This window comes from Sorex araneus, chromosome 7 (genome assembly GCF_027595985.1).
Source record: "Sorex araneus isolate mSorAra2 chromosome 7, mSorAra2.pri, whole genome shotgun sequence".
NCBI classification, from domain to species: domain Eukaryota; kingdom Metazoa; phylum Chordata; class Mammalia; order Eulipotyphla; family Soricidae; genus Sorex; species Sorex araneus.
This window is the reverse complement of record NC_073308.1, coordinates 61,410,208-61,424,933: the sequence shown is the minus strand read 5'-3', so window position 1 is coordinate 61,424,933 and position 14,726 is coordinate 61,410,208. Positions and strand designations below refer to the sequence as shown.

The following is a 14,726-nucleotide window of genomic DNA, read 5'->3' as shown; positions in this document are numbered from 1 at the left end:
CAAATGTCTGCATCCGGGAAATCTTGCTCCCAGGAACCAGTGTGAGGGGCTCAGGCCTCGTGCTCAAGGAATGTGCCAAACTACTAGACTATCAGGTGGACGCTACCAGCCCTACAGCTGAGCCAGCTCAGTTCCTGCTGTGCTCGCTCTGTGCCTTAGCTGTCCTTAGACAGGGGCAAGAGGGGCCCGCGCTTCCCAGCAGATGGAGAAGGTTTGTCTCCTTCCATACCCAGTCACTCTGTTGAACTGAAGTTCTCAAAGCAGCCAGGAACAGCCACCTGGGGTAAGCAGCCTCTGTGGCTCTGATGCCACGTGGACGGTGGGGCTGGGCCATGAGCTTAGGGTAACTCACCCTGCGTGGGTGAGCCGGCCAGTTACTTGGCAGCGCACATCACCAACTGTTTCTCCCATGAGTGAGTTCGCTTTGAGAGAATCCTAATTGTGCTTTTTAAGTTATAATGTTTAGTTCAAAAATATAAGCATACTTGCATAAAAAGATGAGTCCACTTTGAGAAGAAAAACATAAACAGGACCTGATAATGTGGGCAGCCTAGACCCGTCCTGATTTCTACCTGTTCCGCTTTTCTGGTAACTTACTCTTTAATCAAACACTGGCTTTCATTTCACTTCTCACAGTCAGAAATATTAATTCTGGTACCTTTGTGTAGTCTGTGCACCAGGTTTTGCCTGACTGTTAATTCATTTCTACATCTTTCTAAAAAGGCACTTGCATTTAATTTGGCACGAAGCCTTGCTCAAGAATTCCTATATTTGAAACCATTTCATGTGTTTTCATGAGCTTCCCTCTAAGCATACTTTACAGATTTAATGACAAGTTAACAGACTATTAAAGTTTATCTATAAAATTTCCTACCTAAATAATGGTTTGGAGGGGAAAGCCAAGTCATCTCTAGGATTCTAATGATTTTCCTTCTTACCAATCAGACTAATGGCCAAAAAAACCCCCCCAAAAACCAGTGCTAAATCCAGACCCCAAATTCCTGTTCTAATGAGAGACAGTAAATCAAAGAGGGGGGGATCATAAAATCAGAGTTAGAAAACTTGGGTTCAAATCTGGCTATACCACAAGACTGGCCATATGCGAGCCAGTATCTTCGCTGGTAAAAACTGGAGCTGGATGACATCTCCTCATTTTTTTGTTTTTGTTTTTGATCCCAGCAATGCTTAGGAATCAAATGTGGTGATGGAGATTAAGCTTGGGTCAGTTGTGAGCAAGCTACACACCCTACCCAGTGTACTGTCTCTACAACCCCTCTCTTCAAACTTGGATAGTTTTTCATTCCAATGACTATTTCAATCTCTTGTCTTTAGTTTCTATAACTCCTAAGTACATAGTGGGCCAACAGGATCCCCTTATGCATTCTGGATATGTAATTTGTGTTCTTTCTGTAGTAGCTACAACAAAGCTAATCATGTCTTCAAAAAAAAGGGGGGGCACGGAATAGACTATCATTGGTATTCATTGCATAAATGAATCAGGAAAGTGGGAAAATGGGCATCAACTGAGAAATATATGCCATTAATTAATATAATATAGAGCACCACTACATTAAAATTGCATTAGAATTTTACAAAGACAAACTACCAAGTTCTAAGAATGGTTTATGCTTTAACATCTGTATTACCCTCCTCAAAAGGGTCATAAGCCTTTTAAACTTGTAAACACTTTGATTCTGACGGATGCTTGAAAACTCTAAAAGCTTCCATGCTGAGATATACTTAAGTGGTTATTACGGTGCAGCTATCCACTGTTCAGCAGCTCTATACTCCATGGTGATGCTTTACTTACCGGGAAGATTGTGCCACTTGTTCACAGCGAAGAGCCTGTTAGCAGTGACTGTGATCACAGCAGGAGTCGTCAAACCAGGCTGGGTGTTGGCTGCCACGTGAGTGACAGGGGAGTTGGAGGGGAACTTTAGGACCATGATAACATCCTGCTGGGCTTGGTCTGTGAACATCAATGGACTCTGCAGGAGGAGATACTGTTGAGTGGGCATGACAAGACCCCAAAGCACAAGGGAAAAGACAAAGACAAGAAAAACAGAGGGTGCAGGAAAAGAAGAGGAAGACCATGTTAAGGCAAGTTGAGTGTGAGAGCGAACTGAGCAGGTGGTCCCCTAGCCTTGCCAGGAGTGACCCCTGAGCACACAGCCAAGAATAAGCCCTGAGCACCACCAGGTGAGGCCTCCCACACCAAAAAGATGAAAAAATTATAGATGCAGCAATCAAACTTGTTTTCTGATTTTCTAATGTAGGTCATTAGTTGAATTTTTTTAATGACAGAAGTAGAATATATTTCAGATAATACTTAGAAAACTCACTATGTTTTATTAGCTCCCTTCTCTAATTCCTCCCATAAAAAACTAAAAGAATGATTTTATTTAAATTTTAAAAGTGTAAGAACACAGCATTGCATTAGCCCATTCCAACAGCTCTTATGTGTCAAGAATTAAAAAAAAAATGAAATAAGCAGTAGGAATCAAAAGAAGCCAAGATAATTTTTGAAAGATTATCAAAAGTTATAGGGAGTTAGTGTGAAAATTTTGACAACAAAATAGATCATTATAGCAAACATATCTATAAATAATAGACATACAACATGCATACAGATCAGAGAAATAACTTATCAATATAAAATACAAACTTAATTACAAAGGTGTTTCAAAGAGATGCATAATTAAGTGTTCTTGTAAAAATAATACTTTTATATAGCATACAACTTAAAACCACCACCAAAGTCTAATGCAAATGCCACTGATTTTTGTTGGATCTAAGGAGATCATAAGGAGAAATATGTAGATGCACTTTCTCCCTCTTGGTTAAAAGGTTGAAACACACACACACACACACACACACACACACACACACGCACACACACACACAGTGACACGCACACACACACCAGCAAAGCTCACGACTAGATTTTCCTTTGAAAAGCTGAAAGCAATTGAAAATGTTGAACAAAATCATGTCTGTTCTAATAACTAGCAAACTAAATAAGTCCTGAAGACTCCTAAGGATGGAGAACATGCCTACAAGCCGTGTGTTATAACCCGAAACAGTCTAAGGGCACTCTGATTTCTCGGCTTCACTTGGGCACTGCGCGGACACTTGGGCAGGTCTCTTCTCCCATGTCCACTTTCTAATAGCTTGATTAGTATCATTCAGAGTTGGAACGCTTTGATGAAGTGCCTCTGGCTGCTTCCCTGCTGCCATATTTCAAAACACCAGGTATACGGAAATGTGTAGGCACACACATTTAGCACATTTATTCAGAAATGCTAATAAAAAATTAAATACATTTGCATTTTTATTATCAGTCCTTTTAAAAAAGTTATTAAGAGTACTTAGAAAAACATATTGCACTAAGAATTCCTATTTGCACTCTTTGCATAAAGGTGTAAATAAAGGCAACTAATAAGCTACCCAGACACCCTTCTGAGCAAGTGGCTAAAAGCCAATCAATATTATGAGTTAATCCTCCCTGGATGCTCATTCAATTAAAGGTGTCAGTAATGCCTCATCTGATGTGGCCTCAATTAAATCCAACTATCTGATGGTGTGAAAACACAGGGGGATACAGCAACAGCAGCAAAACCAGACAAATAGGCAGCCTTCGTGTGCCTGCTAATTACTACACCTGGTGTATATTATGGCTCATGCACTTAACGCAGCACGAGGCGGCTTTAATTTCTGCCGGTGTGAGTGTGCACTGCGTGCTGACAGCTGATAGGAGGATGTTAGGAACACAATACCACTTGGGCCTTTGATTTTCAAAACCTCTGGTGTCAGTGAAATATTTTTTGTCTGTGAAGAAGGAATTTAAGGCTGGAGCGATGGCTCAAACGGCAGCAGCTCGTACCTCCCATGTGGATGTGCTGGGTTCCATTCCAGGCCGCGAATGACCCCTGAGGGCTGCCAGGAGCAACCCTAGTGCCAAGCTGGCAAAAGCCCCTGGGCATTGTCAGGTGTGGCCCCCCAACACACCAAACAAAAACACAGTGTATACAGTTTCATTCCGTTTGTTTGTTTTGGGGCAGTGCTTAGGGATCACTCCTGGCTCTAAGCCTGGGAGCACTCCTGGAGGGCTTGGGGGAATGTAGTGGGGGTGTCAGGGGTTGGCTGCATGCAAGGCAAATGCCCTACCTGCTGTACTATTGCTTTGGCCCCACAGTTTTCACCCGACTTTAAGAAATCTTGTGAAACTGGGTAAAAATGAGAAATAATAAAGCAAATAAAATATCCTCTGTGAGAGCCCTTCTCTTCTTTTAAGCACTGGGAAACAGACACCATCATTTCAGGGCACTGCGCCTTATATTTCAATGATGTCATTTTTAAATAATATTTACCAAGGTCAACTTGTAAACCCTGAGAAAAATCAGAGTGCAACATACATCACAGTCTCACTGAGAGGAAGTTCATGCATATTTCTGAGCTTAGCAGCTCATATTGTAAATATGATCAGACTCAAAATGAGTAATTCCAATGTTTATGACCTGAAAGAACACAGAAAAGTCTCTAATGTGTAGGAAGAATGTCTTGTTTACATAGTGAATCTGGTGGGCCAACGCTTCGCCAAACGGCAAGGACAAGCCTCCTTTTCACAGAAAGCCTCGGACACCAGATCCAGACAGCCGCTGCCTGCTGCCTTCGTGCGACAAGCCATCCCTCGGCCTGTGCCCACCCCGGCGGCATGGGGGCTCCTGAGTGTGAGCAGCAGGAAGGCCCCGGGGAGCTCCGTCACCGCCTCCACTAATAAGGATGGAACCAACGCAGCACAGTGAGAGAAAGGGCACGCCGAGCTCCTTGGCAGTCGAGGGGCGACAGGGTGCGAGAAGCCAGGCACGGAGACGCCTGAGGAGGCAGGAGGAAGCCACTAGCAGGACTCGCCCCCGCTGCTCAGACTGCCTGCTAGGTGGCAAGGCTGGCCTCCTACCTCACACCTCCAGCTCCAACCCCTCAAGGCGGTGCGCTGGAAAGACATAACTTGGACAATCGCGAGAAGGAACTGAGGGATGCTGGGCATAGAGACACCGAGAGACCCTTTCTCGTCCTCATCTGGGGCGGGGCCTCCCCAGCCTCCTCACCCCTGGACTGACGTTGGTGAGCCAGGAACGCTCTGGCAGTGGAGGGGAGCTTGGCAGGTGACACTGCCCTCGGCGGCCCGATGACCAAGGCTGTGCGGTGACCCAGGGAGAGGCAACGGACAGTGCAGGAGCTTCCATTAGCCAGCACCCAGCCAGCCCGCGGCCCCCTGACAAGCTGTTATTAAAACCCATTCCAGAGCCCCAACATAAATCAGCCCGACTCTTCCCGGGGCATTATCTCCCACAGTCCGCGCTCGCTGCTCGCCTTCTGCGTGGTCCTCTGCTGACCAGAGCCGTTACCCTTCCCATTCATTTCAATCTGATTTCACCTGTTTAACAACACTTCGGGGAAATGAGATGCAAGTAATGTTTTAAATGCTCATATTTCATTATGGTGATCAATTCGTACACCCAGAGAGGGGACGGAAAGCCTGGACGAAGCAAGGTGGCGACAAAGAGGGCGGAAGGTGAAAAGCTGCAGGAGATGAGATGGATGGAAAAAGAAGAGAGGAAAAGAGTGATGAGGAGGGCTGCAGTTCTGATTCCTGCCCTCTCTGCTGCCACTCTTCTCTTCCCAGTGTCTTACACTTCCACCCTCTCTCTCTAAGCCGAGACCTGGAATTAGAGTCTATCTAAATTAGTCATGATGGAAACACATTCTCAGTGTTTCTTCCTTCGGTGAAACAGTAATTAGCAACCTGCTCTGTTGATGGTCAATTCAAGAAGAAGAATGGTATCAGACTTTCTGTTGCTCAAAAAATTATTTTAACTGACCGATATTTGCTACTGTGTGTTTAGTTGTTGGAGAATGGGCTGCTGAAGGCCACCTGGCCACATGGGCTGACAGCAAGAGTCTGGGTCTGGATCCCTGATTCTGGGCTGGCCTTTTACCAGGCCCACAGCCGGTGACGGAGTTGATATGTGAGCTTGGAAGCAAGTGTCAGATGGCAGCCTGTGAGTGAGCCGGGGTGAGGAGCCAAGAAAGGCCCATCCAGTCCGTGGAATCATGGGAAACAGAAATGTCTGCCTTAGCCCACTAAGCTGGGTAGTTTGGTTATCAAATCATTTCTTTTTTGCCTCTGGCAGGTTCCAGACCCCCAGAAACTTTATCTTACATACTAAAATTACTTTTCAAACTCCTGACCTGAGACACATACTGGGCTGTAAAGAATAAACACAGTGGGAAAACGAGGCACTCATGGAATCAACTCACACAACTCATCAGTCCTATGTCAAGACTTTTTACCCAACACTGAGGCTCCTGGACAATGATGAACCTTTCATAATTGAAACCAACCAACCAACCAACCAACCAACCAACCAACCAACCAACCAACCAACCAACCAGCCAACCAACCAATCAACCAACCAACCAACCAACCAACCAACCAACCAACCAACCAACCAACCAATCAACCAATTAACCAACCAACCAACAGACCAAGCACACACTGGAGCAATGTTCAGCTTCTCACACATCCCCAAGAGTATGTAATACTCCTTTCGGGCTGTCAGCAGAGTAACACTGTCTAGAGCGGACAAGCCTCGCTGTGGTGGCGCCTCTCACGGGCACTCAAGGATATGGAGACCCAACTAGGTCTCGGAGAAAGGCGAGCAGCGAGAAGAGCAGAGGCAGTGCTTACCACTTGCATGGCGGAGCCCCTGGGGGGGTGGGGCTCGATGAGGAGCTGAGAGGGCGTCTGTCCGAAACTTCGGATTTGAGCTTCCACGGCCTGAAAAACAGCACGGGCAAGTGTGAAGGTTAAGAGGTGTTAATTACAGGCAAGAGAGCCACAACTGCCCCCACCCCCCCGCAGATGTCATGTCACACTTCTGGCTTGTTTCATATTTGAAAAGCCACTCCGTGTTTTCTCAGTGGGGCTACACACCTGGCAAGGGCACTGAGGATGAAGTCATCCTTTAATACTGCGGAAGCCGGGCCTTAAAGCCTTGCAAACTTTCTCATCTTGCTCAGTGATATGAAACAGAATCCAGCTATTACAATCAGAAATTGGCCTCGTTGGCTTCATCCCTATTTTGGGGGCTTCACTTCCCTGCCCTGCCTGCATCGTGACGCCTGAAGCTAATGTTTTACAGAAAACCTACTGCTACTTTGATTCTGGACCCCATTGCATGCTGGAAAGTAAAAAGGAGGGGAAAAAAAATAGAAACAATTTGTGAAAATGGTTTGATGCTATTATTTTTGCCATAAGGAAGAGCATTAATTTTGGCAGTCTTTTTGAACCTAGGTGGCTAAAACAAAAGTAAAAGCCATATGTTGCATTCAGGCATGAGATGTGCAAATATAAGCAGAACCCACGACATACAGGAAGTGTGCATGGGTGCACACCCCTCTGCCTCTTTCACCCAGGCTCCTGCTGTACAGAAAGCACAGATGCTCACTTTCCCAGGAACTTCTTCATCATGGAAACTACTCCCTGCCAGATGCTATCACTCTTGGCAATTATCCTATTTGTTTGCTTGTTTATGCCGGTCTCTTCCCATTCAAATACAAGATTCATGAGAGCAGGGGCTTATCTCTCCTCTTCACCTCTCCACTGAAGTCAGTTGAATGAGTAGATGTTACAGTATGTGTGAGGGAAGAGAGGGACCCAAAGATATAGACTCCTTCAACACCTCTGTAATACTCAGTATCTGAACTTTCAGGCTAACAAGATGGAAAAAAACTTTCAAATTTATGTTTAAAAAAATCCTTAATTGGGCTGGAGCGATAGCACAGTGGGTAGGGCATTTGCCTTGCATGCAGCCAACCTGGATTCAATTTCCAGGATCCCATATGGTCCTCCGAGGACCGCCAGGAGTAATTCCTGAGTGCATGAGCCAGGAGTAACCCCTGTGCACTGTCGGGTGTGACCCAAAAAGAAAAAAAAATCCCTAATAAAATAGTCTTCAAATCTTATTCTCTGTAGGACCATAGGCAATTAATAAATTATTAGTCAGGAAGTAAAGGCATCATCCAGTGTTAATAAGCTCTTCTTATTTGATGAGGACACCATTGGTATTTCTTGAGGATCTTGTAAGAAACCATGATAACATGCATTTGTTTACACATTCAGTGGTCATTAACAATGGGCACGATACTATTAGGCTGTACTATTTCTGTACTTAGTAAGGAAGGTATTCGAATACAGGCAGCAATGCAAACGGATGTGGACTGATAAATGATAGTTTGATGAAGTTCGCTAAATTCAAGGAATGCTCTTTGACTTCCCTGAGCAAAGGAACACTGGCAGTTGAGGGGTATGACAGAAAAGCAAGGAGCTAAAGTCAAACAGATCTTGCGCTCTTTCTGAAAGCACACCACTTTGAAGCTCTGTAAATCAGGGTACGGGTTATTTAACCTGCAAAAAAGTGGATAATAACAACACCCAAAAGGAGAGAGAGAGAACAAAAGGGAATGCCCTGCCACAGAGGCGGTGGGGGGGGGGGCAAAGGGATGGGATTGGGAGGTGGGAGGGATACTGGGTTCACTGGTGGTGGAGAATGGACACTGGTAGAGGAAGGGGTGCTCGAACATTGTATGAGGGAAACACAAGTATGAAAATGTGTAAATCTGTTACTGTACTCTCATGGTGACTCACTAATTAATAAAAAAAAAGTGGGTAATAACAATACCCACCTCATACTATTATAGTAAGGCTTAAATATGTATGTGAAAAGCATAGCAAAGTCCTTAGTACACGTAAGACCTGCAATATGCAGATAATAACTACTCACTGAGGGATGCTGCTAACTGTCGTCCCAAACCCCTTGTTCATAGATTGGCTCGAGTGGGCACAACTAACGTCTCCTTTGTGAGACTTGTTGTTACTGTTTTTGGCATATCGAACATGCCATGGGTACCTTGCCAGGTTCTGCCATGTGGGCGGGGTATTCTCGGTAGCTTGCTGGGCTCTCCGAGAGGGATGGAGAATTTGAACCTGGCTTGGCCAGTTACAAGGCAAATGCCCTATCCACTGTGCTATCGCTCCAGTCCCAATAATGTTCAATATTTGCTATTTTTCCAAGTTGTTTGCTATCTTATTCAATCTTTATATGATGTAAATATTTTACTGCATATTTGATATCTATTACATGTAAGTATATAAATGGATACTACTATCACTGTCACTGTCATCCCGTTGCTCATCGATTTGTTCGAGCGGGCACCAGTAACGTCTCTCATTGAGAGACTTATTGTTACTGTTTTTGGCATATCCAGTACGCACGGGTAGCTTGCCAGGCTCTGCCGCTCGGGCTCGATACTCTCGGTAGCTTGCCGGGCTCTCCGAGAGGGGCGGAGGAATTGAACTCGGGTCGGCTGCATGAAAGGCGAACACCCAACCGCTGTGCTATCGCTCCAGCCCTATATCTATAATATATACAAAAGTAAAATACTGCTCAAAGAACTTTGGAATTTTGTTAAAGATCACACCATAATAAAATGGCAGACCCCAAATTTGTGTCCGAGCAGCTTGACTCTAGGATTTACATATGCTCAACCATTAAGCTGTTCTTCCTTTTATCTTTTAGGTACCAGGCCATGGCCTCAGGATGACATGGAGGGCTCGAATATACACCCCACGTTCCAAACTGACAAGCTAGGGAATGATTTAGTACAGTGTCCCTATCATCATCACCATCACCATCATCATCCTTATTATAGTGAAAGATGTATGTCTGGGCAACACCAGTAGAGCTGTACGGATTGCTAGGCAAAGGCTGATTACATAAAGGGGGAGATAAGATTGACTCTAGACCTTAGGGGCAGGAAAAGGAGTCTGTAGGTAGTGAGGAATAAGGATGAGAATCACTTTTGGAACAGATTATAAAACATTTTTATCAACTAAAGGACAATCCTGAGGAAGAACTCATGACTGGTCACTTGAAGCCTGACTGTAGTCTGAGGAAGAGGCAGGAGCATTGTGATTTTACAGTGGCAACTCATGGACAGAGTTCATGAATGTGGGCCGTGTTGTTTCTCTTGCCCCCTGCACAGAGATCCCCAAGGCTGTTTGCTCAGTCAGAATAGCAGGGGAGCTGGGGTCAGAGAGCTTTAGCGCTAATCCTCACTATTCCATGTAAGTGCTGTGACTTTGCCTAAACTATTCTCCCACCTATATAATAGTCCCCAGCTCACAAAGCAATGAGAAAATAATGCCTAACTCATATAATGGAGCCTGGAAAAATGAAGTGAAATAATACCTATAGGGTCGAGGGAATGAGACAGTGGCTAAAGGCCCCAGCTCTGCAAATGGGAGGCCATGAGATAGACCCCTGGTGCTGCCCACACGCACTGGAGTGGTTCCAAAGTCTCTGCTGGCTGGGACCCACACTGTCAGAACGGAGTTGGAGCTCGGGTTCACAGCCAGGCGTGTGCAAGCACCACAACTAAAGATGCGCAAGCTTGGCAGTCCCAGACGGTGAGTTTTCTAAGTCTGTAACTAAACTGTGCAACCCCTGGTGAGCACCACAAGCAAGTGTGTGCAACCCACAGTCATCACAACACAGCAGCCAGAAAGGGAAGGGAGAGACAAGGGCCAGGGAAAGCACACCAAGTGCTCTGCGTAGCAGGTGCCAGGGGAAGACTAGGTCTAGAGCTCAGTGTGATCCCGATGAACACAGCAAGGATGCTGAAGGAGAAGTGCTGGAGGAGCTTACAGGGATCCGGATGGACACACCACTGCTGGGAAGTAAAGTCTGGCTCAGGAATTCAGAACATACCAGTGGGCTAAGTGCCCAGAGACAGAGGGATTTCTTCGGGGGTTTGTGAAAGCTATCCAAATGATAAATTGTGTGCCTGCAATCCTCATGGAAACTGAGGTATGTGAAAGAAAGGGACAAATATGTGAATCATGATCTAAGGAAAAACTCCACAGGTCTGAGTAACTAATGACTCTGAGCCGTCAAAAGAAGAGAAAAAGCAAATTCTTGTTCTCTGAATTTGCTAAGTTTAGACGGTTGTAAGGCAATGAATAAAAACATAAATTTATATGAGAGAGAACTAATTTGGCAGGAGAAAGAAAGTAAAGATAATATAACACTCAGAACTTGAAGCTATAGGAAAGCATCTTCCCAGAGGGAGAAATCCAGTATGCCCAGGCCTTGAGATCAAAGAGCAGAGGTACTGCTTTGGGTGTCAGTGATATAAATAAGAAAACCCCCAATTAAAAAAAAGAGTCTAAGGCTGTTCTACTTTCAATGTGACTCCTCAGCAGCTCTCAGACAATTCAGAGACATTGTAGGGTTCTAGAATACAGGTTGAAGGCTATTGGTTAGGCTCCAGGCATAAAGCGAAACATAAAGGGAAACACACACAGACACACACACACACACACACAGACACACACACACCTACAGCTGACCTTTGATAAATAATCATATATAGAGTATGAAAGGAGGAAATCATGAAGATGACTAGAAGGGTGATCTGGGGGTGAGAGAGGAGGAGGAGGACCCAGCAATATGGGAGCCATTAGAAAAACATTCCAAAGAGAATGGTAGTAATGGTAACCGTTACTAGAGGAGCAGAGAAGAATGGCCTGGTACATATAAATCTTTATTATGGATATAAATTTAACCTGATGAATTTAATATGTAATCCTAATGCTACATACACTGATTTATATTTAACATTGTTTTTAACTGAAAAGGATATGAATGAAGAGACAGCTTTCAAAACTACCAACCTTAGGATGGAAAGATAACACAGGGGTCAAGGTAACTAACTGCCTTGCATGTAGCCAACCCTGGATTCAGTCTGGCGCTCTAGGAATGCCAGGAGGGATCCCTAAGTACAGAGCCAGATGTAAACCCAGAACACTGTCAGGTATGGTCCACCTGCCCCTCCCCCAGCCCCAACAAAACAAAACAAAAATACCTATCTCCTATTTTTTAACACTTTTTACTAAAGAAAATCTTAAAATTTTAAGTTTACTATTGACCTTTGTGAAAAATTTTGAGTCTTTATGGTGGTGTCCTTTTATAAGTCTCAATGACTAAAAGCATTATTATTATCCCAGATGGGTCAAATAATAATTTCCTTTCTAAGCCATCTTAAGACATGTGGAAAGGGTGGAGAATTTGTAAACACAAAAGCTTTACTTCCAAACTAACCTTTAATTTTGCTGGTTATAAAAATACAGCAGAAAGGGCTTTTTCAAGTGTGAAATTTATGGAGTAAGATTACAAAGGAATGGGTCAGTAGGGGTAGAGGCATGCTTTACATTCAAGAGCCCCAGGCTAATACCTGGCATTGCCTGGTCCCCTGTGTGCCACCAGGAGTACCCTCCCAGGTTAGGGCAGGTGTCTCCATCCCCCACAAAATAAGGATTTTAAGGGAGGAGCCAAAGAAACAGGCCAGGAGGCAAAAGCCTTGCTTTCATGCTGTTGCATTGGCTGCACCCCTGATTCAAATCTCTGGCACCACAGATGGTCCCCCGCTCAGGGGGACCTCCAGCAGGGGTCACTCCTGAGCACAAGACCAGGAATAGGCCCTCAGCACCACTGAGTGTGGCCCAAGACTCCCAAGTATTTTTCTGAAGAAGAAAAAAGATCATTGCAAGGCAATGACAATAATGTCAAATCTTTACAGGCGCACTTTGTATGATCAACTGCGAATTCCAGATTCCCTCATTGTTTCTACACACAACTGCCGTTTTTCACTCATCTTGGGCTGTGAAGAAATCAACATAATTGATCACCATCTAGTTTTCATCTGATCTCTTAGGAGGCTTCCATGCCTTTACAATAACTGGTAATCTTCTTCATTCTCTTTCATGACGAAAAAAAAAACTTCCTTTCGAAGCCATGAACTCACCATGTTCACTCCTAATTCAGCATTCTAATTTTCTTTCCTTTTTTTTTTAATTTTTTTTAAGGATTTTTTTGCCACACCAGCGGTACTCAGGGTTTACTTCTGACTCAGCACTCAGGTATTACTCCTAGCAAGCTTGAGGGATCATATGGAGTGCCGGGGATTGAACCTGGGTTGGTCAAATGCAATGCAAGCGACCTACCCACTGTACCCTCTCTCTAGCCCTTAGCACTCTAATTTTCTTAATCTGAACTCTCTGTCCAGGAATTTTTTCTATTGCTATGACTGTTAATTTATGTGACATGTCTATTTAAACTCAGCTTGATGTCCATCTACCTAGAATTAACAAACCTGAAATCTGAAAAATATGTATATTATATATACACATAATATGCATATTGGTTTGGGGGCCACACCCAGCAGTGCTTAGGGCTTACTCATGGCTCTATGCTCAGGGCTTACTCCTGGTGGGGTTTAAGGGACCATATGGGATGCTGGAAATGAACCCGGGTTTGGCTGTGTGCATGCATTTCAGACCTCAGTCTCTGGCTCCAGGTCTGAAAACATTAATTTTATTCTGGCATACCTCAGTCAAGGATTAGATTCCTTTTCTGAATTTTTTTTACTCATATTTTCCTCTCCTTTCCTCTCCTCTCCTCTCCCCTCCCCTCCCCTCCCCTCCCCTTTCCTCTCCTCTCCTCTCCTTTCCTTTCCTTTCCTGATTTTTATGTTCAGAATTTTACTAGCACTTAAAGCTGGGGAAGGGGCATACCAGGTGATGCTCAGGGGACTAAATGGTCCTGGGGACTGAACTGTGTTTGGCCACACGCAAGTCCACAGCTTACCTGCTGTACCATGTCCCCAGGCCCAACATTTAATTAATTTTTAACCTTCTTTTAATGTCACTATCATCAACCTCTTCTTTTATAAAACTTTTTAGGTTTTATAAATCTTTTTTGTTTACAAAACTTTTATAAAACCTCTTCTTTTTTTTTTAGTTAAGAATATCTCTTTTATTTTATTATTTTTTTTAGACTGTAAACATTTATTTTTTTGAGGGTACAGTTACAGATTTATACATTTTTGTGCTCAAGTTTCTCCCTTACAAAGTTCGATAACCCATCCCTTCACCAGTGCCCATTCTCCACCACCAGTAAACCCAGCGTCCCTCCCACCCTCCCCAGTCCCGTCTCCCCCCACCCCACACTGCCACTATGGCAGGGTATTCCCTTTTGTTCTCTCTCTCTGATTAGGTGTTGTGGTTTGCAATAAAGGTGTTGAGTGGCCATTGTGTTCAGTCTCTAGTCTATATTCGGCCCGCATCATCTTTCCCCCACATGACCTCCAACCACATTTTACTTGGTGTTCCCTTCTCTGAGTTGCCCAGAATGAGAGACCAGCTTCCAAGCGATGGAGACAACCTCCTGGTACTTATTTCTACTATTCTTGGGTGTTAGTCTTATAGTCTATTATTCTATATTCCACAGATGAGTGCAATCTTTCTATGTCTGTCTCTCTCTTTCTGACTCATTTCACTTAGCATGATACCTTCCATGCTGATCCACTTATATGCAAACGTCATGACCTCATTCTTTCTAACAGCTGCATAGTATTCCATTGTATAGATGTACCAGAGTTTCTTCAACCAGTCATCTGTTCTAGGGCACTCGGGTTTTTTCCAGTTTCTGGCTATTGTAAACAGTGCTGCGATGAACATATAAGTGCAGATGTCATTTTGACTATACTTTTTGTCTTTTCTGGGATATATTCCCAGCAGTGGTATTGCTGGGTCAAATGGGAGC

At 44.2% G+C, this 14,726-nt stretch overlaps 1 protein-coding gene across 4 annotated transcripts in view; it reads right to left on the bottom strand.

The window, feature by feature from the left end:
- LRBA (LPS responsive beige-like anchor protein) overlaps positions 1 to 14,726 on the bottom strand; it is a 560,234-nt gene that overhangs the window by 44,269 nt on the left and 501,239 nt on the right. For 3 of the 4 annotated variants that reach the window (XM_055144432.1, XM_055144431.1, XM_055144434.1), the window contains 2 exons: positions 6,752 to 6,841; positions 1,811 to 2,003 (listed from right to left, as the gene is read on the bottom strand). In XM_055144432.1, coding sequence (XP_055000407.1) covers positions 1,811 to 2,003; positions 6,752 to 6,841 — 283 coding nt within the window. The remainder of the gene's footprint in view (positions 1 to 1,810; positions 2,004 to 6,751; positions 6,842 to 14,726) is intronic. The other variant, XM_055144433.1, reaches the window with a different exon arrangement.